The sequence below is a fragment of the Balearica regulorum genome, chromosome 4 (assembly GCF_011004875.1).
Source record: "Balearica regulorum gibbericeps isolate bBalReg1 chromosome 4, bBalReg1.pri, whole genome shotgun sequence".
In the NCBI taxonomy this organism is placed as follows: Eukaryota; Metazoa; Chordata; class Aves; order Gruiformes; family Gruidae; genus Balearica; species Balearica regulorum.
This window is the reverse complement of record NC_046187.1, coordinates 5,190,598-5,217,811: the sequence shown is the minus strand read 5'-3', so window position 1 is coordinate 5,217,811 and position 27,214 is coordinate 5,190,598. Positions and strand designations below refer to the sequence as shown.

Genomic DNA, 27,214 nt, shown 5'->3' with positions numbered 1-27,214 from the left:
CAAAGGTCCAAATCGGTATGGTAAATATCTAAATTGATTCACTTATTTTTGATAGAGATTTGAGAGAGGAGAGAGAGAAAATGCCAATACTTTATAAGTGCAAAGGCAAAAGAAAAAGGAGTATTGTATTTGTTTAAAAAAACAAACAAAAAGCAAAAAAATAATTTTTTTAAATTTTATTCCTCTGCTGCTATGAGAGTTGGCCACTGACTTCCAAGGAATCATAAACAGATCTCTGCTTTATCTTCTGGTGTACAGTGACATCTACAGTGTGTGGAGCACATCAAACAAGACTCCCATTTAATACTATGTCTTTTCTATGACTGTTTTATGTATTCATTAGTTTAAACTTAGTACTTTATGCTTTTTAATGCATGTACAGTATTATTTATCTTTGTACCTGCCAATGGAGAGCCACTTTAAAAAAAAAAAAAAAAAGTTACTTCACCCTGACAGAAGTTATTTTGACAGTTGGAAATGCAGTAGCAGTTACACACCCAAACAGAAATTACTTTCTCTTGATGGGTAAAATATCTAGTCTTATGGCCTAATGCCCTGGAAGATTTCCACTTTTTTGAGCTAAAGTTTCTTTTGTAACTGTGTTGTTCACATCAAGAAGTGGGTTTTTGATGCTTTCGGTCTGAGTCCTCATTCTGAAATTGTCATAGAGATAGCTTTATTATTAGATGTGTTCATTATTGATGTAATGTTTAAAATTATTTAAAGAAAATACTAAAATGTAAATTCCATTTAATTTCAAAAAAATCCAAATGAATAAGTCAACAAAGGAATGCATAGGGCTTTTTTGCAGGATTTTTGTTTGTTAGACAAACTCCTTAATTCTGTTGTGTGCATTTTTGATTGGTTTTGCGTCACTGATTTTTTTTTCCTTAACTTTATTTTTTTTTAAAGTTTCTGCAAGCTTATTAGGAAGAAAAAAGTACCTGGCTTCTGAAGTATGGTTTTATGATTTTTCATCCTGCTTTTTCTCTGGGCAAGACAAAACAGAATCCAACCTAGTATGTGTTTACAGAACATTGCCTGTGGATACTATTTTCTTAGGACTTGAGCACATGTTTTAAACTCATGCACTACACGTAATCTCAGTAACTTCAAGACAACCATTTAATACATGAAGTTAAACATGCATGTAAGTCTTTGCAAACATAACCCGTAGGCTACTGAGGCTCTAACCCCACATTTTAAAAATGACTTTGTAATAAGTATTTTTTTAAAAAGAAACTTGGAGGGGGAAAACTAAAATTTCCACTCCAAATAGCGAAGACAAGGAAACGGACCTTTATTTATGCTGTCTTTAGAAGATAATTTATTAAGTATGTGTAAGAATGTAGACACCTAGGCTCTGAACTTCATGGCCTTTATCTTTTGATTATTCTTGTTCATGCTTTTTATGTAAAGGTCTTAATTTTGGTAATTCAAAATATGATCACTTGAGGGTAATTTTTCTGTGCTCTTGGATAATGTTAAATGTATCAAAACAAGGTTTAAAATTACTAAATCAACATGTATAAATGCATCGGGAGTTGTTTTAGTCTTGTATTTTTCCCCTACCAGGTCAGACAGTATAATAATAATAACTGCAAACCAAATCCAGGCCTCATTAAACTAATACAGCAGAATGATAATCAGAAAATTGCCAAGTAATGAACAAAACCCAGAAGTTTTAAAACTTAATAAGCGATTGTGGCTGATGAGCCGGTTTTATAGCCAAGGCTTTCATGTCTGAAAAATGACCCTGATAGTTTGCCAGCTGACATTGTTGGTTAATTTGTGTTAAACTCAATTTTTGTAGAAGAAAGAGCACAAAGTAAAATAATGTCTCAGTGGAGCAGGAGGGAGCACTTAAAACCCATGTAGTAAAAATCTACTTGTATGTATAAAATCTTTGGCAAAAAGCATTAAACTATTTAGAGAAATAAATGAGTAAAATAGTCTCTGTAAAATAGAAACAAACAATGAAATATATGCAAGCAGTGAATGCTAGAAAGACATGAAAGATTTTCTAGGTATTCAAAGACTTTTATGCTCCAGTAAAAGATAAAGTGTATAACAGATGAAATATGTCCATTCCATAAGAAGAGACAGAATAATTACAAAAAAAAAAAAAAAAAGGTGAATATGCTAGTTATAACATTCAAAGGCTGTCAGTATTTTTCCTCTTGTAGAGATCTGTTATGTGTCCAAACTCTGGATTTCTTTTCTTATTCTTACATTCAGAGCTTTTAAGTTGGGATTGAAGGGAGTACAAAAAAAAAAAGAAAAATACAAAACAGAGTTTTACAAATAATTGAGCAAAATTCTATTTTTATAGTGCTTTCAAGTATGACTTTTCTAACATTAAGTATAATCACAGGAATCTTTCAATTGCTGCACAGTTATTACTGAAAGAGGCATCTGGAAAATGTCTTCCTTTAGCTGTGGGTTTTGGCAGAGACTATAAGCAAGCATGGTCAATGTAATTAAACTGACAAGTGCTTGAGATACTGTATTTGTTTGCTGTATGTACTTTCCTTCAATAAATATTAGTATTTCTTCTAAATCTCCTACTCTAGCTGGTGGCCCTGACAACATGTAAAGGTTAGTATAGCATGTCACATGGCAGCAGGAGGGGGGCAGCGTTTAGGAAAAAATATTAGAAGCTTTCTTAGCAAATACCTGTTTGAGAGGCTGTTTGCAATAAATGAGCATCAATAGATTTCTTCAGGAAAAGCTCAATGTGGACAGGGAAGGCAAAATACCTGACTCCGGCAGATTTCTCTTAGTGAGCTGTAAAAACCGTTTGCTGGAAAAAATCAGCCTGGAGCCCTAAACTTCTAATGCTTTCAAAACTTTGTAAGCTTTTGGTGTGAATCCTTGCTCTCTTTCTTATAAACGTCAGAATGCAGCTTGTGAACTTGTAAATTTAGCCCCTCAGGGGATCTATGGGGTTGAGCGAACTGTAGTGCAGCTTTTTGGTGAATGTTGAACAATGAATGATCTCTTGATCGAGTGATCTCTAACGAATTCAATCTGAGCAGGAGCTTTCTAGGTCACTTTATGTGCTTTCAAGTTTGCATTGCTTTTTATAACTTCATGTACCTCTCCATCTAGACACCTCTTTATGTTGTAAACCATGGTGAGACTGGACCAATCCGATGCAACCGGTGCAAAGCTTATATGTGTCCCTTCATGCAGTTTATTGAAGGTGGGAGAAGATACCAGTGTGGATTTTGCAACTGTATCAATGATGGTAAGTAATGTTTCTCTGATCTGTGATTCATACAAATTCCAAACTATATCCCTAAAATGATTTTCTTGACTTGCTGACTTGATGAGAACATAGTTTAGTGAGATGCAGTAACTAGGCCTAGTTCATGAATACAAAAAATACTATCCAAGAAGAATACGTAGAAACATTTGTTTAGTACAATTTAAAAAAAGTAAATGCATGAAAAATAATGCTGACACATGAAGTCCAGTCTGATACAATCAAAACTTTATTTAAAAATATTATGTCAACATAGGATACAAAGCTGCTTGTATTGCTAATTGAAAGCAACTTTTGTGTGGAAAAAATCAATTTCTTTAAGAAATCTAAATGTCCAGGAAGAACCAAATATTTAGAACCACATTAGCCTAGTCCTGTCCACGACTGTGGATGTAACGGTTAAATAACCTATTAATCTTAATGTGACAAGTGTTGGTTTTCACAGAAGATACCATGCCATATTTGTTCAAGTGTGCTTGCATGTGACTCATAACTGTTCTTGTGCTCTTGGCTAAATCCCAAATCTTTGCCAGAACTAGTCTTTCTAGACATTTGTATCAAGTTGGATTTCCTCAGCTGGATCACAGCAGTATAGTGCTTTCCCTAATACAGTAATCTTTTCAACTCTGAAATGTGAACCTTGACAGACTCATTCCAACTTCTTTTCTGCCTGACGCTCAAATGTTTGTGCAAGCATAGCAGATAACAGATTTCATAGTTTGTTAGCAATTTAAACTCTCATAAAGAGAAATTTAAACACATAGTGAACATTTTAAGAAAGATATTTAAGTTGCAGTGTCATTTTAAATCATGCTTTCTGTTACTACAGTGTCTTTTATTCAAGTCAGAAAGCACTTAGAAAAAACTTTAATGAGGACTAAAAATGGCCAACAAACTGGGTAGATATCACCCCCCACTCATACACACATGAACTTTTAACAGCCAGAAATGTGAAAAATAAGCACTGTAAATATATATTGATTGAGAAAAGAGGAGCTAAAATCCAGAGATGACTCTTCCCCAATGTGACTCTAACATTTAGACTGCCTGTATATAAATTGTTGGTGGCAAACCCACTTGATTTCTTAGTGATTTGGAGTTCTGCACCTTTTATCCGTAGCTGCAGAAGGTTCCAATATAACAGACCCAATGCAATTTGCTGTACAGTAGAGCTATTTGCAGTGAAGTGGTATTTTTGGATAAAGCAGTACAGGCTTTAGGAAAAGTGCTGGTTTTACTGCTGTCCCTCTGCAGAGCTCTGGCTCTGGTGATTTGAATTAAACTGTGAGTAGACTGTATCTACTAACAAGATAGTCACTGTCAAGTCTGTATCCTCAGGGTAACAGGCTCCTGCTTGTGGCAATGACCTGAGTCAGTTTTACCTACTCAAGCCTCACAGTGTAGAGGTTGGAGAATATGGACATTTATAGGGGAATATGCCCTGTCCTCCAAATACAAAAGGAGCTGGCATTACTAGAATGTTGTGGGTTTTCGTTTGGGTGGGTTGTTTTAAGCCAATGTGGGGGGAAAAACCCAACACTGCAACCTGGGTAAGTGTTTAAACTCTTCCCTTGATCAGTAACAGAGGAGCTTACATTAGTACATTGTATCTGTGGAAAGAAGTTGTTGCATTGTTGTCCTCTTCCCCGAAATACAAACGTGTTTTTCCTGCTCTTGTGTTGGCTTTTAGTCCCTCCATTCTTCTTTCAACATCTGGACCACATTGGCCGACGGGTAGACCACTATGAAAGGCCTGAGCTATCACTGGGATCTTATGAATATGTTGCTACTTTGGATTATTGCCGAGTGAGTATTTCCAGTATACAAACTAATTTACAATTTTATGTCAAAACAAACAAAATCCTTCAAATAACTACAGTAGAGTAAATGCACTTGTAGGTTGAATATTAGAGTCCAGGAACATTCTAGAAAATGTAAATAGATGTGGAGAATTTAAGCTTACAATATTATGTTTTATTCTTCTGTGCTGCAGAGTATCACAGAATCACAGAATGGTAGGGATTGGAAGGGACCTCTGGAGATCATCTAGTCCAACTCCCCTGGTAAAGCAGGATCACCTAGAGCAGGTTGCACAGGATCGCGAGCCATGAGAGTATGAGTGTAGCAAGTAAAAATAACAAACAGTACAGCAAAATCATGGATCACCGGTCTTTAACTGGGATGTTCGTTTGGTCCTAGCTAACATGTTGCACTGTTTAGAGGATATAGTTGAAATTCTGATGCAGTGTTGCATTTTAGATGCGTGTCTTCTGTTGATTTTGAAGACAGATGCATGCCTAAACTCCTTTCCCAATATTGAAAAACATAGCAAGGCAATTTGACCTTGTAGTCTTTTCCTGGCAAGAGTAGTTTTAGAATTCTGACCAGTAAGTAAGTTACAATGGAATGGGTTCCCTCTCCTAATATTAACTCATTGAAGAACTCAATCCAAAGCCTACTCAAGTCACTGTAGATATTTGTAGTTGATTTTATTAGAGAACTGTATTTGATACTTCCAAAAGCATCAATTACTTAAACTTTTCAAACTTTAGCTCATTTTACAAAACTGGAAGTGCAACTTCGTCTGTCCACAGTATGGACCTAATTTTCTGTTCTTGCTGAAATCAGGCAGAATTTTCTTCCTATCAGTGGAATTGAGGTCACAATAAGGTTAGGAAAGGCAACTGGATCCTACAGAGTCTTGAAGTAGGTTCCAGTAACTTCCTCAGACCATAAAATTACTGCTGGTATGAAGAAAATTAACAGATCTAATTCTGCTTTCTCACTATCCAGTGAAATCCCTGAGGTTACCTATATAGATTTTATTGAAATCTGGATTAAACCCCAGAACAGGAGAGAATTGTAGTCAGGCATTACAGAGATACAGTATGGGACCCTCAGTGTACAACCAGTGTAGCTCCATCAAATTTGGTTAAGCTTTGCTAATTTCTGGCAGCTAAACTTTTGAAAACTCATGTGCACTGAATGGCTTTGTTCCATTTTCACAGTTCTTTTTCTCTGCTCCAAAGTGTAACCCTGTGTGGTGCAGTCATCACAGTGCATCTTTCAGTGCAGTAGGTTTTGCCGTATAGCTTAACTCAGGGAGTTTCCTTCGTAAGTCATCCAGTATGGTCTGTCATCTTCTTGCAAAGACCTGTCCATAGACTTACTATAATGTTAAAAAAAGAAATCTTTTATGAAATTAACAGTCATGCTAGAAATGCTAAATCATTAAATTTTACAGAAATCAATGTTGTTATATAATTCATTTTTCATTTTGCTCCAAATTGCAAAGGTTTGATTCTTTTATAAATCCAGTTGAAGACCAGAACTGAAAAGTCATTTCCTTTTGTGCTTATCAAATGACAAGGATGAACAGCTACAAAAAAATGTTAACAAATAACAGCTGTTTTGCATTATTGCACTCCTGCTAAGCGGATGTGGCAAGAGCACAAGTCCTCATTTCTGCCATATATTTGTCAGAAATTACGCAGAGATTCTTTATAAATGGTGATGCGATACAAGAGTTTAGAAGTAGTGTTTGATACAGTTTTTTGAAACTAGAATCCAAGTACAGTAAACAGAACAACTTTTAAAAATACTGCCTGATTTTAGTTCACAGGAATTAATCCTGATTTACATGATTCAAACAAAGTGAGATCAAGGGTATAATGTTAAGTTTAGTTTAAAGTGTGCCAAGGACTACGAATAAGTCATATTTCAAGTGTTAGATGATTTTTTTCTTAAATGGAGTTTTTTGTGACTTAGTTTAACAAGTATAACTTGGTTAAGCGGTCAGAACTCTGTATACAAAGGCAGTGAATCAGTATAATGGAAAAGCTGTCCTGAATTTGACATCAAGTAATGACCACTACTCATCTTAATGGGAGTTAGGAAAACTGATCTTAGGGAGTATGGCGATTGCTGTTGCTATGTTCACTTTATTTTCTTCCCGGGTGCATCTCTAAGCATTACATTGCTTTATTTGGAAACAACACCCCTTCATTTTTTTCTTACGTACAGAAGCTTGCATCAGTAGTGTATGTCATGATGTCTATGCTACTTAGATTATGGATAAGAGGAATTTCCAAAGGAATCTGTATGAGCCCAAGTGGCTGCTGTGTATGCAGCAGTTACATACATTGAATGTTCATTCTCATGCTTTGATTATGTTACAGAAAGTCAGCTTATTCCTGAAAGTACAGTTCAGCTGTCCAGAATGCATTGGAGCATGAGACAGCAAGACAGACAGACAGGATGCAGATGATCACCAGTTAGTACTGCTAAAAATGAGATATTTTAATCCTCGTTCAGTACCTAAGTTGTATTTTCCATTTCCAGATTGGTTAGAAATTACTTAACAGTTGTTAGAGGCAAAAGCTAACAAAAACAGAATTTAAGCATTCACATTAACAAAATGGTATTGCATATTGGTATAGGTAATGCAAAACCAGTAGGGGTACAGAAAAAACCCAAAAGGCACATTTGTTTAAACACTTGAGTTCCAGCAGAAAATGTTTGTTTCATCATATCTAATACTGTTAATATCTTATTCCATTAGGATGCTGTTTTCCAGTAATAATGTTTTATTCCAGGGATGAACTTTACCCAATACATGTTAGCTTTCTGCAATAGTTACTATTTGTGATCTGTAGCATTTTTCAAACAACTGAACACTGTATTTATGTCTCATGGTACTACTGTAAACCTTTTTCACAGAACAGGACACTGTCTAATTTTCCATGTGAATTGTCATTTTTTCTGTAGAACAACAAGCCTCCAAAGCCACCAGCTTATATCTTCATGATTGATGTATCGTACAGAAACGTAAACAGCGGCCTAGTTAAACTCATATGTGATGAACTGAAGACTCTGCTAGATAAACTTCCAAGGTAAAGAAACAGAAGCGCACTTTGTTTCACTTGCTACACTGCAGTTTTCATGCAGCTTTGCGTGTTGAGAGGTAAAAAATGAGCTATAGAAAATGTCAAAATATACACTACAGGCATTTTGGGAGGGATAGTAACCAAGTGTTAATTTTAAGACTGCTGGCAGTTCTTAAACTTTGATGTCTGGGCTTACTGTATAAATGGAAAGAATCTGTCATACTAATTGCACATGGAGCTTGCATTCTTTTCCTTTCTTGTAGTGAACTCTAGTGGTATTATCAGCTAAGTCCCAGCTTGTAATTTCGACTTGACTTGCTGTAGTTCTGTTTGTTGCAATGCTGCTATTTTATGAAATATAGCACATTTGCTTTGTGAGCATTAAACACACAGTAGTAATATTACTACTGAGCAATGTTAATGACAGTCTATTATTTTAGTGTAGTTTAGTATAGTATATTAACATAGTTTTCATTAAAGTTTAAATAATGCAGACATACTTAGTTAAATGAGAGCAGTGAAAGGCTGAGAAATTAAGTAGACAAGATGTTTCTCAGGGAAGGCATAGAAAAGCATTGAAGAACATACAGGAAGAAAATGCATTCCAAATAACAATACTTGCAGAGGGAGAACAGACCTAAGAAATGGAGAGAGCAAAGTGAGGAAGGGTGGGAGACAAGATCCTTGAGATAATCTGGGATATGTTAAAAATCTTTTATTGTATGTCCTGGGATCTCTGTGCATGAAAGAAGTTCCAGCCCAGGGTGGGGGGTCAGTTTGTCCGATGCCCATGTAAGGCCATCTCTCAAGTACTTTGTCATTGAAGATTACACTGGAGACACAAGTGTTTGATATTATCCTGAACATATCTCAGAGCTTTCCATCAGGATTGGTCATGACTCTGAGGATAATGAAAGGCATGAGTGCAGTAACAAGCAGTTGGCAGTTTAGAAACACCTAGGCTTGAATAGGGAAAATTGAGGAAAAATGAAAGCAAGTGTATCTACATCACAAAAAAGACACATTAGTTCTCCTCCTCACCAGCGCTCTGCAGAGATCTACTGCTAAATAATTTGTTTGTAGGGCCAAAGTTTTCATGTAGACTGAAAAAAGCAATAAAAAAATAAAGGGCAGGCCTTTCAGTTTCTTCAGACTTGTTTGTTGTCTTTAAACAGTATTAGTTAAAAAAATCCCAACATTAAGGCATTCCACTGAAATTTATGGTGAAACTTCTATTTTGGTGCTGAGACACAAAGGTCACTGTGTTCATTTTCTGTTGCTGGACAAAGACACCTGCAAAAAATTCTGCTGTTACCACATGAGGTGAAAGCCCTGTGCTGGGAATTCACCCTGTGCTCATATCTTTAAGAGGAAAGACTTGGGGTAGCAAAGCAATCTGTGTGACAAAAAGGCTGTTGGTGTAAAGGCCTGTGCCAGCTAAGCCTGTGAAAGTGGCTGCAAAGTGAGAAGTAGAGGTAGCAAAGGAAGGATTAAGGTAGGTGGCTCAAGACCTGGTGTTATTTTTTGTAGACCTGCAGCACAGCAGAAAACACATTATTTGCTTGCTTGAAATTTTAGAGCAGGCATTGTCAAACTTTCGTGTGCCAGAACCCCCTGACTCTGTATTTAGAGAAATACAGAGAAATGTGTTTATAGAAATTGTGCTTATGAGCTCAGAAAATCAGGTTAATTAGTGCAAATATGATTAAGTACATAATTAAGAAAACTATTTGAATGCATTTCAGTACATACCATCCAGACATTCTGAGACTTTAAAAAGAACTAAGTAGTGTGTGAGCTGTATAGGCAATTGACAGCTACATTTACAGCTAATCTTTAAAACTATGATAGAAGAAATTGGATGAAGTGTGGCAGTACAGACTGCCACAGGTAAGAGCAGCATCTCTTGGGGAAAAAAATGTCCCAACTACCTGCTGTGTACCAACTTTGGGACTACAGGGATGATGTGGGCACTTCTTTTTGAAGTAGAAAAGTGCTGTATGTGCAGAAGATTAATAATACCTTGTCCTCATTGAGCTCCTGAATGCTCCCCGTTAATCATGGTACTAAGAAAATAGTGTCTGGGTGCTGGGAATGATTAGAAATTTACGTCCGGAAATGATGCATCTGTGTGAGTTAGCATATCTTGGAGGAATTATTTAAAACGCTTCTTTATGGAGTGTGTTTAATACAGAATGTTGATTTGCTATAGATCAAAGTAGCCCCTGTCTCATCCAGCTGTGTTCCAATAAAACATGAATGGTAGATTAACATTCTAGACTGACGCGAGAGTTAAAGATTGTAGATGAGAAAAACTATTTCTTTTCCAAGCTCAAGGTTTTAGACGAAGCTTGTAAAACTGCTGATGGCAATCTTTTTAATTAATTTTTTTTTTCTCGGAAGAGAAACGGATTTGATAGCCAGGAAGAAGGCTGACAGGTTTTTTCTACTTGCTGAAAGAAAAATAAACAAGAATTGCAGTAGAAGTGTATTTGTTTTGTTTCTCCTCTTTAGTTTGACTTTTCTGCAAGCATTTGTGAAGTCATGAAATGCCATCTGTTGCTTGCAGTGGAACAGGATGGAGGCCTTGCCGTTGATTTTGGTGGGGCCAAGGCTTTATACGCCTTAGGAGGATAAATGTTTTCAAACCCTGGCTGCTTTACTGTGGTGAATGCTCAGGGTAACTGTTAATGCTCCCTTGTTTCACCAGAGATTAGAGTGAAGGATTAATAGATTTTATTTTTCCCCTAAGTGCCTAGTAATCAGTAGGCCAGTAAATGGTAGGGCTGTTATTAAATTCTTTTGGTGGGATAGTAACATCTTGTAAGAGTCTGTGTACATTATGGTATCCCTTTTGTTGATTAGCATATTTCTTTGATTTAATTTTTTTACAATCATTTACTCACAATTCCATGAGTGACTTCTTTTATAAACTAAAGAAAATAGAATTAGCTTGGCTATCTCTGTGGTTCCTATTGCTGCGTTCTCAAGGAACTTTGTGGTACATAGTTCTAAATCCTGGTGGGATTAAACAATAATTCTTGCTGTTCCCTTCTTACAAATGGAAACTGAGGCACAGAGAAATTAAATAAAGTCTTGGGTTGTAAATTAAATCAGTGGCATAGCTGGGAACTGAACGAGGATTTCCAAGTTGTAGTACTTTGAATATGAAACTTTCAAACATGCAAAAGCATTAAACTACAGACTCGGTATTGCTGGTTTTGTGACATCTCATCATAAGTTAAGTAGGGTGCTTAAATGCTTAATTTAAGAACATATGGGCTGACCTGTAGTAATTTCAAGTACCACAGGCTTCCTATCTGGCATTTTTTTGTGATAAAGGCTTGGTCTGTGATTTATGAGAGGAACAGCCTGCTTCAAGAAGGTGCTATTTTATTAGTAATTAAGATGAACTTTTTTAATAGGATTGCCTTTTAGGGAAAAGCTCACTAAACTTAGGACTGCAAACCTGGTAAGGGTCTAACTAGTACTATTAATAACACTGCTGCTAGTGGCAGAGTGGGGTACTGCTTAGAGGAGTTACCTCCACAAAACCAGAGGCTGAGCCTGCTGCCTGCAGTGTTCCTGCAGGTGTAGCTCACAGCAGCAGTTGGCTAGCTTTGGTTGGCCTGGGAACTTACTAGCAATAATGAGTAATTTCTAGTGTGTTTTCTGCATGATACACAGCTATGGGGATCTAACAGCTTTTGCTGCTTAGAAGTAGTCCTGCTGAAGCAGAGGATTATTGACCCACTGAAGTCACCAGGCATTATTCAAGCCTAGTTACTGTTCTTACTAGGCATCCATCATTAGTGTCACTGAATTACAATGCATTCTAAATAAAGCTGATTTTCTGATTGTATCTTGTAACTAATTGTCCTGTTCTCTCTTTTCCATGTTTTGAGGACAACATGGTTTATTCTTTATCTTAGGGACTTTTGACTGCTTGGATGGGATGCAGTGTTGATAGGGTGACGTAAATATATATTTATTTTTAAAAAAGCAAATAATACAGCAGTTGATTTTATCAGGGTGTTTTAATTTGACCTAAGGCAAAGATTGAGGCCATTACCTCTGCTTGGTGGTTTTTTGCTTTGTTGTTCCCAGTACAGATAATGATCAGAAAGCAGCCTTGCATTTCAAAGGAATGCTTTTATTGCAAGGTCAGAATTTGAGTTATAACCAGTTGGTTTTGTTTTTCTTACAGAGAAGAGCAAGAAGAAGCCTCAGCAATTCGAGTTGGTTTTGTCACTTATAACAAGGTCCTCCACTTCTTTAATGTAAAAAGCAGTTTAGCTCAGCCTCAGATGATGGTGGTCTCGGATGTTGGAGAAGTTTTTGTTCCTTTGCTGGATGGTTTCCTTGTTAACTTTCAGGAATCACGATCTGTTGTTATCAAGTAAAGTATAATTATTCCATATGTGAATAAGAGCTGAATGCTTGTGATATGCATTATGCCTTTTAGTCAATTGTGTTACTGGGTTTTTGGGGGGAACATGTATTTCTTGAAAAACTTAGAAGCCAGCAGATGGTTTGAGTCATATATTTCCACTTCTGAGGCAAAGAAAAAGTGGTCTCAACAACCCCCCAGTGCTGAATTTGAAAGCATATTTAGGCCAGGTGTTAACCACACATCTTCAGCTGTGCTTCTTCAAAAGTGGGAGGGGGGTGCAGCTGTGTGCCAGGTTGCATGTTTTTCCTCTTGCGACGTATACGATGCACACCTGGATATGATCTAAGGACTCTTAAGTCCTTACAGCACACTAGAACTCCTTAATTGTTAGCTTTTTTAATTTAGTGCATGTTCCTTTATGTTACCAGCTTTGAAATAATGCATCTCATAGAATTTAAAAATTCATATTTTGTCTTATTCTGGCTGGGACCCTAAGAAATTGAGCAATCAAAATTCGTATTTTTTTAAAATATAAATTTGCATGGGAAGCATCTTACTACATGAAGACTTTGTATGTTACAAGGTATGTCTGGGGATTATCCCAAATACGCTAACCAGCGGAGACATTGATCCTTTCCTCTTTCATAGCTTGTTGGACCAGATTCCAGAGATGTTTGCAGACACTAACGAGAGTGAGACCATCTTTGCTCCTGTTATCCAGGCTGGCATGGAGGCCCTAAAGGTTAGAATGTTCCTCTCTGTAAGAAGCAGCTCTTTAATGAGAGTAAGACTTGATAAACTGCAGAAATTTTATTTGCTAAAAGCCAGTACCAAGTCCTCCTAGAAATCACAATGGGAAATTAGAAAAAAAAGTCGCTGATTGTTTCCAGCACTATTGTTCCATTATTCTCACAGTACATTTGAACTGCTTTAGTGAAAATGAGAACACTGACAAGCATAACATCTGTTTCCAGATTTTGCTTATTGAGGGAAACCAGTCCCTAGCGTCTGTTCCACAGAGAATGGATGTTCAGGAGAAGATGAGGAGCAGGAGTTGGTTTCTTGTTCAGTGTTTGAGAGAAATAAAAAAGTGTGTAGTTACTGCAGCAGAACTAATAGATACTCTGGATGTTTGCACAGACATCCAGTCCTTCTGTGTGTGAAGGGCAGGAAAAGAGTCAGTATAAGATAGGGCTTTACCCTGCCTATTCTCCTGCTCCTGCTGACTTCTTGTGCAAAACGAGATATTTATGACTATGACTGAATCGGGTGGGGGGTTGGAGGGTTTCCACTTAGCTGACAAGTTCTCACAGCTTGAATGCAGCTGAAAGTGAATCCACAGGTCAAGATGCATCCCCAGTTGCTTTCTGTATGTCCGGGACATCCCCTGAAGTGCTGACATTTCCATGGAGCACTGCCAATTAAAAGAATGCCACCATGGTTCACCACAAGATTTTTAGGGGCAGAAAACAGCCAGTGGTAGTTTAAAAGAGCTGATTTATCTGCAAGCTCTGTGATAAGTAAAGCATGAACTTTGAGTAGAATAAATTTGTTGAACTGAAAATACACAACATTTCTCAAATCTGTTTCTTAAATATTTAATTAATACCTGTTTTCTTGTTATTTATTCATACTGCCAGAAGGTATGTGTGCAAAACATATGTTCGGTTACCGCTTCTGTCAGAATGCTCTTCCCTAATACTTCTATAAAACAAACTTAAGGGCCATAATTGTAAATTTCCTTTGATGTTGGCTGTAAAAGAAAACAACTCTTAATTGAGCTTTTTATTTACTTATTTTAAAGTTATGATTTGTAAGGATTTTCACTGTGGATTATTAATATGCATATACCTGTGCTCAAGAAAACAATTCTCGTCTAAAAAGAATAAAGTTGATTTGTTCCTGTTTGAGATTAATACAGTTTTAGAAATAATATATATACATTTTAGAAAATCTGTCAAAAGCAATGTCAGTAATTCCAGATGCAGATCATGACAAATAGGTACGTCTTTCAGTCTTCAGCAGAAGGGTTCTTAAAAGGAATTGAAGAAATTGGCAATCATGATTGAAGATAACTATGCTTGAAATATTAGGGGTGAAATTTCAGCTCTATTAAAAGTAAGATACTTTCTACAGTTGCACTTCTGCCATAGCAAAGAGAATTCTAGTTTGCCTAGAAGAATGCCGTAGCTTATTGTGAAATGTGGAATATCTTTAGTTTGTGAACATCTTACGAGCTGGAGGAGAAAGTGTACCAAAGCTGGTTTGTGTCTGTAGTCTTGGGTATTGCAGCTTTAACCTGGCTGTGCGGGTAAGCCTGGAGCAGGAAAAGGACAAATCCTGTTTCTTCCTTACTTCCCTTCACCTTCACCCAGCTTCTTCAATAATTGAAGACCTCAGAATCGCTGATTGGCTTTCATCTCACTTTGCTTTAACTTTGGTCAGCCCTGAAGTGGTCAGGCAGCTGGACTAGATGGCCCTTATACATCACTCCTAACTGCAGTACTCTGTTCTATTCTGCTCATTCCCATTAGCTGTCTCAATAGTAAGAGAAAGTGGTAAACTCGTTTTTCTGAATTTTGGTGGAAAAGCTTGTTAATGGTACAAAGATGCCTGCAGTACTGTTGTTACTCTCTTTGGATTTCAGGGGTTTCTGTCAGTAGTTTGTCATCTCAGTAAATATCACGTTCTCATTAGAGTTTGAAATAAGAATAGGAAACGAATAAAACTGGCAGTTACATCATTTCTTAGTTACAGGAGGAAATGTTCATCACAAGTTTTGATTCTCCTGCATTTTAGTGTAGATTTGAATGTGGAATCTAGTACAGGAGTGTAATTGTCGCTCATCTATAAAAATGTAGTGAACACTAGTGTGCCTGAACTGAAAGAAATATTTTTTCTGTTAAATTATGTTTCCTTTTAATTTTATCCAATTTAGTATTTGTACTTTTGATACTTCTTGTATAATGCTTGTATCCAATTGGAAAGTCTCTAAGAGAGACTCCTAGTTTTGCCCATCAAGATTTTAGATTCCAGTGTAGAAATTACTGTAACAATGCATCGGCCACATATCTGTGTGCTAGACTTATTTTTTGTTTCAGGACTTATTTCCATCAAGTTTTGAGTCTCTAAATGAATTATTTAGCTTTGAGGAACTTGCAGAAAGTTTGTCCTATTCTCTGAGATACCACAATGTGTGAAAATTAGGCTTGTTTATCTTAGCAGTAATAAATATGCCAATATTGTGTCTTTGAAACAGGCTGCAGAATGTGCTGGAAAGTTGTTTATCTTCCATTCCTCACTGCCAACTGCAGAAGCACCAGGGAAGCTGAGAAACAGAGATGACAAAAAACTACTCAATACAGATAAAGAAAAGGTATTTTCTACTCTAAGTTAACAAGGGACTGCTATTATGCTGAATTTCTCTAACAGAGCCTTGATCTTTTTTCATTTATTTTCTTGTACAAAGATGTGTTGTTTAATTATATAATATTCCCATTCTTGCCCTGCCGTGATTAAGTAGGTATATTGATACTGGCCCTACGGGAACCCCAAAGTCAAACTATGGTAGAGCAGCCATTCCCATCAATAAATGAACCCACCCAGCAGCAAATAATTCCACCCATTGAGAGCCTTTGCTGCCTGCCTCTGTAGTGATTTAGTTCTCCAAGGACGTACTGAGTTGGTGCCCTGCCTACGAATGTAAGGACAGAGGCGACATGTTTTTAATCAAATCCATGCCAAGCTTAAAACTTTTACTTCATCTTTTTTTTCTGCCTTGGATTGTGTTTGGGTACCAGTGGTATCTAATGTAATGTCACTTGTATTTTTTTAATTCTGTGCAGACACTCTTCCAGCCCCAGGTAAATTCTTATGAGGCCTTAGCCAGGGACTGTGTGGCTAATGGCTGCTGCGTGAATTTGTTCCTCTTCCCAAATCAGTACATAGATGTAGCCTCCATGGGCCTTGTCACAATGTACACGGGAGGAACATTGTACAAGTACAACAATTTCCAGGTAAGCGATGCAGGTTTTCTGCCTTTCAGATAGTAACACCTGGGGGTTGGTGGTTGTTGTTTTCAACATGTGCTTCAACCATTAACATAAAAGTAAAGTGACTCCACAAAACTTACTTATAAACTGTAGGGGATAAAATTCAAACTTAGAAATGACAGATCAGGCTCAAATACAGATCTTGAAACAGTAATAAGCTGGTTTGTATCTTGAAATTAAATCCACTTACTTAAATATGCTGATGTCTGAGCAGGGAAGTCAATTACTCCTGTATATACAGACAAAAAATGCTTATAATAAAGACTCAAAAAAACCCCCAAAACCCAAGCTGTAACAACACTTGTTTAGTTTCATGAGAATCTCTGGCGAGTAGGGGACTTGCTCTGACCCGCAAAAACATTTTTTGTGAAGTCAGCAAGGCTGCTCTGTGATTGCTGAGGCGGTGCCATAAAATCCTAGCTAGGCTGCAAGGGTAAGCGCAAGTTACCGGAGATAATCTGATTGACTAGACATGCTGGATGTCCGAGACTAGTGATGGATTGGTGGACGCTTGCATGTATTTGTTAACAGACCAACAATCCACGTGTTTAAAGGAAACGAGAGGTTACATGTGAAAAGAGCCGGTTCGGGGTTGGGTTTCTGTATGTTGCTGCCACCTGGTGGCGAACTGCAGCTTTTGCTTTTCTGTGCGTTTCTAGCTCGATGCTGACAGCCCACAGTTCCTCAGTGACCTCAGGAGGGACATAGAAAAAAAGACAGGATTTGATGCCATAATGAGGGTTCGGACAAGTACAGGTAATGGTACCCTTTGGGAGTGAAAATAAACATGAATGCTTATGACAATACATAATTTTAAATAATACAGTGCTATACAGATCACTTGTAAGATCAGGCTAACTCTTACCTTCATTTGTACCTCTTGAAAAGCAATTGGATAGACTGGAAAATATGAGTGAGGCTTCTGATCATGATGCATGCATCTTGGATTGCAAGTAAGTTGTACAAGAAAGTGTTGCTGCCGGACACTTAAATGTTCCTTCATTTTCACGCTTGAAATGACATTACTGTGTCTACTTTTCAAGCATTCATTCTTAGCTCAAATGCCAGTATTTGAGAAACATACATGCACGAAGTGGCCAGGTCAACAGCGCAAAAGGTTCTGGGTGGCCTCAGAAGCACAGTGCAGCTTTGTGGCCCATCAGCTTTCCCCCCGTCGCCCAACTGTCAAATAATGCCATCAGCAAGGACAGTTGGTGGGACCCCCTGAGGCTGCAAATCCCCGAGGGAAAACAGTTCCTGTCTCAGTAACCAAAATTGACTGACCATAAAATAAAGTCACAAAATAACATCAATTTTATTTGCCATTTTTAAATACAAGGATTTGTTTGTTTTGTTTTAATCTGGCTGTAGGCTTCAGGGCTACGGACTTCTTTGGTGCTATTTACATGAACAACACCACGGATGTAGAGATGGCAGCAGTTGACTGTGACAAGGCAGTGACGGTGGAGTTCAAACATGATGACAAACTGAGTGAAGACAGTGGAGCCTTAATTCAGGTAAAAAACCTTAATTACATGTAATTCATGATTCAATACACATTATTCACACATCATACACATAATTCAATGCATATTCAATACACATTAATTACATGTAATGCCATGAAATTGTGAGCAAGAACAACTGCAGCCGTAGCAGAAATGAAGTTATGGTGTAGGACTGACGGGAGCAAGGCACAGCTTGCACAGCCTCTGGTGACATAATACTAATAAAAAATGGTTTTAATTAACTAGCCAGAAATTGCATCTTACCTCAAAAGCACAAGCTTCTGTTCAGGAGGGAGTTAGGCATGAAGGTTGGAATGCTGCTCATGACAATTAGTGTCTTCGGCTACCGCTATGCTGCGTGTTCTATTCAGGGATACCAAAATGCTTTTAAACACTCTTCAGCTATTATTTTTGCCATTTTACTATCTAAGTTTATTTGGAGTACAAGATTCATCACTGCTTTATATGGAAGCTGTTACTGCTGTGGCATTCCTTATGACATCTCTGTTCAAGAGCAGTTAGTTCCCTATTGCTAAATGTCACTTCCAGCCCTACGGACTGCTCAGAAGCAGTGAACCGTCAGCTGGCTCTCCTGCTCCCTCAGGATCTTGGCACCACGCAAGTGGGCAGCCCCACAGCACTCGCCTGTGGAATTTGCCTCCTGCATCAGGAGCTCTGTGCCTACCTTGAAAATGCCAGGCTGTTCCAAAGCTAATTGTTTCCATCTTGCCTTAGTCCACAACGTGGGACCTCAGTAACAGTTCTGAAAATGCCACTTGGGCAGTAATTGCTGTTTCTCTGCCTAATTGCCAACAAACAAACAGACTTGTGATACATCTTTTGTAGGAATGGGAATATCCCACCCATGAGCAGAGAATGGGAGGTTGTTGTGTACTGTTCTACATGTTTAGTCATGACCTTTTTCTTGTTTAATGACAGAAAATGATACAGCTTGTAAGGTTTTAAACTTAAGCTGTGGAATTATCCGAACTTTTTATTTATGTTCTGCTTGGCTTTTAGCTTCCCCCTATAAATACATTTCATAGGTTAGCAGTTAATCCCTGTATGAATGCAGCACTGTGAAACATCCAGTTTGGTACATCTGACGTCACTGCCTAGAGCCACAGTGCAGCAGTGACAGATGTATGTGCCACGAGATGTTGCGTTTTTAGTTTTCATATGAACAATACTTGTAGAAGTAGCTAATGCAAGGCAGACCACGGTTACCTTGGAGTCTGTGATTGCCCTGCAGGGTTTGGCTCTTACATTACATTGAATATCAACATGATACTGAAGTAGATTTGGAGGAAATTCTTCAATTCCACCCTTTATTTATTTTTAATATCTAAGCCCATGGTGTATGTAAGCATACAGGGGTTAGCAGGACCTCATTTCACTTCATAAGCAACTTACTTATGTAAAAAGAACCACTCAACTTCGCAAGAATAGTAAGTTTTTCTGTGTTGTTTCTGCCAAAAGATAATGTGATGGGCAAAGTACTTCTCAGCAAGCTTCTTGTCACTTGTGTGGTATCTTTTCAGATACATTTATTTGAACTGCTCAAATATTACACAAAGTCTAATTTACAATTTACAGTTGGTGGTCTCTTGTTTTCAGATACCATCAGTGAGAATAATAAGCCTTTCAATCAGTCATAATTCTTTTATAATTAAGATAGTAAATTTTATAATGCCTAATATACTTCCATACAAATGATCCTATAGATGACTGAAGCAGCACTGCAAGGCTAGGCTGTCTTCAGAAGTAATTATGCACCTCTTACACACAAAGTAGGTGGCTCTTGCATGACAGAAGTTTTTTGTTTTAAAACAAATGATAATTTTCTCCTCTGTTGCAGTGTGCTGTCCTTTACACCTCAATAAGCGGGCAAAGAAGACTTCGCATACACAATATAGGTTTAAATTGTAGCTCCCAGTTAGCTGATGTCTACAAGACTTGTGAGACTGATGCACTTATCAACTTCTTTGCTAAATCAGGTAAAGATATAACAGACCAATTCTGTTTCCTTTTTCACTTTGGGCTGGAGAAGGGGAAGGAAAGGGAGCTGAGGTGATTACCTAGCAGGAAATGGTATTTTGTAACTTGCTGCTTTGAGCCTGAGCAGCTATTGTAGTATTATAAAACTGAAAAGACGGATTACATATTTTAGACATACTGCTGTGAAAGTAATGCATGTGAAGGTAGCTAGAACCATGTAATGCACTAAACTGTATAGGCACAGCAGTGGAAATGGATGTCCTGTCATAGTGTTGGAGGTTTGGTGGTAGTGGGTTTTGCAAAGATGAATAAACACTCTCCAAGATGCTGTCTGTAAAAGAGACTAAAAACCAGCTATAGACCTCAGGTTGGTAAAATAAGCAGCTGGCAGAATATAGATACTATTAAGAGTGTGTGTCCATCTTAAGCATGCTCTTCTATTCTTCTGTATTTGTAGCTTTTAAAGCCATTCTAAGCCAACCACTGAAGATGGTCAGAGAGATCCTGGTGAATCAGACAGCTCACATGTTGGCGTGTTACCGGAAGAACTGTGCCAGCCCGTCGGCAGTAAGCCAGGTAAAATCTGCCCAAACTCAGTGCTCCCCCAGCCAGGTTTTGCAGCAGATGAACGACCACCCTGCAACAGCAGCAGTGCCAGAAAGGAAAAATCTGTCCTGAAATTTTCCTTTTCTTTCAAATATAATTAATGCCAGGCGGGACTCAATGGTAGCAATTACAGCACACAGAGGCTGTTGTTCCAGAACAAGTGGCAGTGCCATTGAGGAAACTGATGACCGCATTCACATAAAAGAAGAGATTAGTCAGCCTTTTCTTCCTGCTGGAATTACGTGCTAAAGCTTTCATTTTTATTTCTTATGTTGTTAAAGATTTTAGTATTCTAAGACTCCTATTGTCAAAAAATGAAAATAACATTGTATTTTAGTAAACAATCTGAATTTGCACGTAGGTCTGTCTGTCAAGTGTGCTGGAGTGACAAATACCTGATGTCTAGATGGGGCCAAACTCCTAGGGTGAAAAAAATAATCCATGGTAATTAAGATAACAGTCTAATTAATTCCTTTATTTACCAAAGGGCTAGGAACCTGATTATATTCCATGCTACTTGACAATTCTCTTAAGACAGACATCTCTATTATTTTCAGCCCATTCTTTTATATATTCAGCACATTCGGGGAGATTTAACTGAACCAACAGGAAGGTGTTTCCAAATCCTATTAGCAACTGTTTCTGACAACTGGCTTTGTCTGTTTCAAACAAATACACAAAGATGGCCAAACTAAATCCAAATCATGTAAGCATTTAACATCTATTTTTCTTGTAACTCTCAAAATATTTCCCCATCTCATTCAGATTTTGAGGTACTTTAACTGATAACAGGAACAGTTGGCTTTCTGCCGCTTTTTTGGATGACAATTGGCAATTTTTATTTAGATCAGTTCCTTTGATCTCCTTGACTGTATTTTCCAATTATTTCTTCTTCTGGAATGTAACATATAGATTAGAATTATTAGCACATTCTAATTATATGACTTAAAATTCAGTGCTTTAGTAAAAGCACAGTTATTTCCTTTTAAATTTTTTCACCCTTATGTCCTGGTGATTCAATTTAGAGAAAGACTAAGGCTTTTATGTACTGTGTAATGCTTCCAGTAATCAAAACCCTGGGCAATGAATTGTTTCACGTTAGTGAGAACCAGAGCCACCTACTGTGGACCTTCAGATCCCTCCCGAATTGTTCAGAGGAAAACTACCCACTTTTCCTGTGTGACTCCCCTTTAATTTAGTACCTAAAAATGAGCGTGGGTTACAGGGAGATGACAGCATCTGAGACAACTAGAGTCTATAGCACAAATAATTTCTGTAGGATTATTAAATGTATTAACCATTCAGAGCTGTCACATCTAGTTTGAAACAGCACTTTGATCACAGAAAACAAGCAGTGTTTTATTTAAATGTTTGAAAGTCCAGCTGTCATTCTCCAGCATGTGGGATATATTAAATAACAAGCTTTGTCTGCCTCTCAGCTCATCCTTCCAGATGCAATGAAGGTGCTGCCAGTGTACATGAACTGTCTGTTGAAGAGCTGCGTGCTGGTCAGCAGACCAGAAATCCCAACTGATGAGAGAGCCTACCATCGGCAGCTGGTCATGGCTATGGGGGTCGCTGACACGCAGTTGTTTTTCTATCCCCAGCTTCTGCCAATTGTAAGTATGCTGGTGGCACGTCTTTTCTTTTTTTCAGTATGCTCTGTTACACTGCTGCCCTGGATTACATTTTTACTGTGATCTAGTTGAACTCAATTGAGGAGGGAGGGTAGAACCTCTAGTTTAATGGCAAAGGGGGAAGTAACATTATCAAGAATCTCACTGTACTTTTAGCAAGGCTTTTGCCCAGGCTAATGAAAGATACTAAACATTTCAGTAGTTACTTCTCAGTAACTGGCGCTTTAGTCACCTTGAAGTCACCAAGTCTACAACTCTTGTGTATTTTTGCCCCACAGCACAGCCTGGATCTGAAGAGTGACGCCGTGCCAGCTGCCATCCGCTGCTCTGAGGAACGGCTCTCAGAAGGAGGGGCCTTCCTTCTGGCCAATGGTCTGAGTATGTTCCTGTGGCTGGGAGTGAGCACACCCCCTGAACTCATCCAAGGGCTTTTCAACGTGCCATCCTTCGCACACATCAGCACCGAGGCTGTGAGTAGATGGACACTACTCCCTTTTTCAGAATTGATGATTTAGTAAGACCAGACTGCTAAACAGAGAAGCAAATGAGGCAGATTTTTATCACTCAACTAAAAGCAGGAACAGGTGACCAGCTGGTGTTAAGACACTAGAAGTGTCTTAACATACATAAAACTTTAAGTGTTCAGAGAGTAAAAGCTTATTACAGGAGAGAAGCTTTCACAACATTTTTAAACCTGCTTAAACTTTCACTGTTGTGGATATTAAAGTCCTATTGAATGTGGAACAAAACACTTTGCAATAGTTCAAGTCTCTCTTGATAATGAATCTTCATATAGTGATTATTTTAAACTGAACATGGCTTAGACAGGTAAGTCTTTAAGATGAGACAGATGAAGCGTATCTTTTTGTGAAGGAGATGGTATTTCCCAGTTTAGAATGAAAATTCACAGTAACTTGCCTCACAAATTTCAGCAGCTAGTCTTGTATGAGTTCCTAAGAGATGTGACTGGACTGTAACACCTGCCATGCTTTCATTCTAACAGACATCACTGCCGGACCTGGACAATCCCTTTTCGAAGAAACTTAAGTCAATACTGGAGCATATCCAGGGCCAAAAGCCCTACACTATGAAGGTAACCTCCTATGACAAAACTTCTGGTAGCTGTAAAAGGTTTTATGTACCAGGAATTTTCCTGTACGTACATCAGTGAGTTCCAGCATGCATTGTAGGCACAAACATCTCAAATGTGCTTAAGTCTTAGTCAAAAGCGATTTTCAGAGGTAGTCAAGTCTAAAGTTACCATTTTATTCTGCAAACCTTAATTCACACTAATCTCTCTCTCCTGTGTTCATAAATACAGCTACTGCTATGTGGGGATTTATTAGTTTTGGGGGTTCGCCCCTGCCAACAGCATACAGTAATAGATGCAGGGAACCCATACTGACATTTAGTACGATTGTATCCTAAAAATATGTATCCCTTCTCTTTTCAGCTGATTATAGTGAAACAACGGGAGCAGCCAGAGATACTTTTCCGACAGTTCCTAGTAGAAGACAAGAGTATTTATGGAGGAGCTTCTTATGTGGATTTCTTATGCTGTGTTCACAAAGAGATCTGCCAGCTGCTCAGTTAAGGAAATGCAAGTATAATTTATCAGTTACTGTTTGATTTTGCAAGAGGGACAGTCATTGGTGACTGAAGGCCGGCCCACAGCTCTGCTGTACCCAAGGCATTCCGCTGTGCTTTAGGGATCCTTTTCTCTGCTCTTTTTTTGTACAGTTTCATTTCATACCACCTCTCACTGAGTATTTAGCTTACTTACTAAACTGTAGAATAGGAAATACTGTACTCAGGTATTAATCTTCTGGGAGTCCTGGCTCTTTTTTTAAGTGAATTGCCAGATTTCAAACTGTCAATGCTTAAGAACATATGGTATGCATTTATTAAAATATAATATAGAAGACTCCTTAGTTATTCCTTTTGCTAGTCATAAATTGTACAAGAGCCAGGAAAGATGATTAAAATCTATTCAGAAAAGGAAAAAAAAAAAAAATACAAAACACTGCTTTTTCTAAGTTAGGGCACACAGTTGAATCAGATTTGCAGTAATCATGTAGTTCAATCTGAGCACTTCAGTAACCTTCCACACCTAGGGTTATCCAGGATGCAAAAATGCCTCAGTTATAACTGGACTTGAGTAAATTTAACAACAGTGGACCACAGGAACAACAGTAATCAGACACTCCTTTTGCTAAGTTTGGCAGATAATACCACGCTATTGTGGGACAATTTGGTAGTCTTAAGGGCAGCAGTTTAGCATACTATTTAAATTACATTTCCGAAATTGAACATAAGGTTTTATTTCATACATTTGCTAACTGGAATATTCCCAATACAGCTTAGATTAGATAGATAAACATCTGTCCCTCAAAATTTCAGTGGCAGGTCAACTGTAAGACAGTTGACACATTAACCAAACGTTACTTGTGGTGCTATAAAAAGAAAGCCTCTTATTTAATACCAGTTCTATTACAGTGACCTCCTCTCACACGACTGATCTATTCAACAGTCACTGCTTTGAAAAATAAGCCTTGCTAATCTCAATATTCAAGGTAGAATTATAGCCAGTCTTTAGAAGAGCCGTTTACCTCAGTTACTTCATCAGTCTGTACGTATCTTTAGGACCAATGCCTCTGCATGTGAGATTTGAACTTTTCCAAACTTGAAAAGCTATTGTTACAAAAAAAAAAAAATATCAGTGTTTCAAAGAAAGAAAAAAAAAAAAACCACCCTCAAAAATAAGGGTAAAAGTTGGGCCTCATTAAAAATAAGTGCCTTTAACATGTTTAGTGTCACTACTTAGTATTAAATCATTTTAATATCCAAGATAAACAGTCAAGATGCATTTTTTTTTGGTTTGACAGCTTATCAAAACAGTTGTATCCTTGTGCATTGACTAAGACCTCCTATAATAAGCAGCTGTATTACAAAAGGAGCCTTGGCAGCTGAATTCAGCTGCCAAGAAAAGCACCTTTGAGCTGAAGACATTACCCTGTATGAAGTATTTGTTGCCATTCCAAATCAGTATACTTTGTAAAATAACACCAGCAATGCTATGTGTAAAGAAATAAGCAATTATTAAATATAATCTGTGTGTGTGTGTTTATTCTTTCATATACTAGTTCTAGTAAGGTTTTTTTATGCTATCAGCCCAACACCTCTTAACAGCAGTACTTAAAACTTAGTATCCCTGGTCACTACAGAGGGTGATCAAGGGACAATAGGCAATGGGAACTGGCTTCAGGGTTCACCAACTCCTCCCCCTGCCTTTCCCTGTTTGTTCCACTGACAGCAGGAGCCAGGAAACCTGGTAAAGTTAAATTAACAACAATAATTCCTACACAGCATAAACAATGCCATGCATCCAACAATTAGCAAAGACCACTCTACATCACTGTCTCCTACTCTGATTTTAAAGACAGGCAAGCTTATCTGGCCATTTTCAGTGTTACCATGGTTACCAGTTATGGTAAAGAGACACACCAAAACTACATCTCAAATGTGCCCAAAGAGCCTGGTAAGTCAACAGTTTTAGAAAAAATCACTTACCAAATGAGTCAGGAAATGGGAAGATGCAGTAATTCTCACATAGTAAGGCAGTGTAATGAGGGAAACATTTGCTGCTGAAGAATGTTCACATCAACTGTGATGAATGAGAGTTTCTCCTCTGAGGTAGGAAGCTGGTGAGCTGCTGCCCCAAACAGCTCTTGCGTCAGCAGTGCTTGTTCAGAACCATTTCCTTACCTTATTCCAGGGAGTTTGTGATGGCCAGAAGATGTCTGCCACGCAACCATGTACGTCTTCTACTTGGTTGATTTGGGCCCCGCAGGCAATGCTGACCAAGTGCTTTAAGGCAAGCTGTTGTACACCTGGAATGCACTTACCTGTGCGCTGGCAAAGCCTGCTGAGAGCAGGAGATCAGGCACAGAGGAGCTATTCAGAAAAAAAGCTGTAGTAAGACAAAGCTATCTCTGCTTGCATAGCTAATTCATCAGCACTCTAGCCTTTCATGTAGTTAATTTAACCTACATTAAAACATCATAATGGCTAAACCAGCACCAAAACAGGCACATGTTGATAGAGCAGGTCTTACAGCAATCATAACAGTTATCACAGACATATTACAAGATATCTTTACAAGGGCAATTCATGTCTCCAGCATAAACAGCAGGACTATAATATTCAACTCAGCTTTACAGCAGTTAGGCCTCCCCCCCCGCCCCTTTTTCCTTTTTAATTGCTGCAATAAATTATACTCAAAAATTACTTGTGTTTCACCAAAATTTTGTCCCAATTTTCAACAGGATTAGTAAGCTTTCCTCCAAGTTATTCATTTGACCTGCATCCTATTACACTGGGCAATTTCTACTACAGCCATAAAGTTGCCACCAACTTTATCAATTTTGGAAGGAGAAATAGGTTTTTTCCTGCTATATACCTAAACAGTGGGATCTATTGCTTTCAGTTAATGTATCCTTAAAAAGCTATGTTCAAGAAACAAGACTTTAAGCTGTTTCCAGTGTAATAGGCTTGAAGTGTTCATTTTTTCCTTTTCTGGCGCACATTCCACATACTTCTGTCCTCTGCCAAGGGTTTTAAGACATCTGAGTATTCTAAAATTAATCCCTTGACTTAATGCCATTTAACTTCCACTGTCAGATCAAAATTGTTCCTTAGCTTACAGCCTAAACACACTCTACTGAACAAAGCATTTGTTATCTACAAACGTACGCAGGGAACCTGTGTTCATGATACTGCGCTGGCTAAGACCCTCCACCCCCCAAGAGCGTTGCCCACTAACCTGCACATACTACACCCCCACCCCCCATTTCAACCAACTGCTGA

The 27,214-nt window shown here is 38.0% G+C and overlaps 1 protein-coding gene across 3 annotated transcripts in view; it reads left to right on the top strand.

The window, feature by feature from the left end:
* SEC24D (SEC24 homolog D, COPII component) overlaps positions 1-25,465 on the top strand; it is a 69,408-nt gene extending 43,943 nt beyond the window's left edge. For all 3 annotated transcript variants that reach the window (XM_075751021.1, XM_075751022.1, XM_075751023.1), the window contains 15 exons: positions 3,112-3,250; positions 4,959-5,074; positions 8,036-8,160; positions 12,362-12,553; positions 13,196-13,289; positions 15,807-15,923; positions 16,393-16,563; positions 17,259-17,355; positions 17,971-18,116; positions 19,966-20,104; positions 20,563-20,681; positions 22,151-22,330; positions 22,627-22,818; positions 23,352-23,441; positions 23,802-25,465. In XM_075751021.1, coding sequence (XP_075607136.1) covers positions 3,112-3,250; positions 4,959-5,074; positions 8,036-8,160; positions 12,362-12,553; positions 13,196-13,289; positions 15,807-15,923; positions 16,393-16,563; positions 17,259-17,355; positions 17,971-18,116; positions 19,966-20,104; positions 20,563-20,681; positions 22,151-22,330; positions 22,627-22,818; positions 23,352-23,441; positions 23,802-23,942 — 2,058 coding nt within the window. In that variant the 3' untranslated portion in view covers positions 23,943-25,465. The remainder of the gene's footprint in view (positions 1-3,111; positions 3,251-4,958; positions 5,075-8,035; positions 8,161-12,361; positions 12,554-13,195; positions 13,290-15,806; positions 15,924-16,392; positions 16,564-17,258; positions 17,356-17,970; positions 18,117-19,965; positions 20,105-20,562; positions 20,682-22,150; positions 22,331-22,626; positions 22,819-23,351; positions 23,442-23,801) is intronic.
* Positions 25,466-27,214: the final 1,749 nt, after the last annotated feature.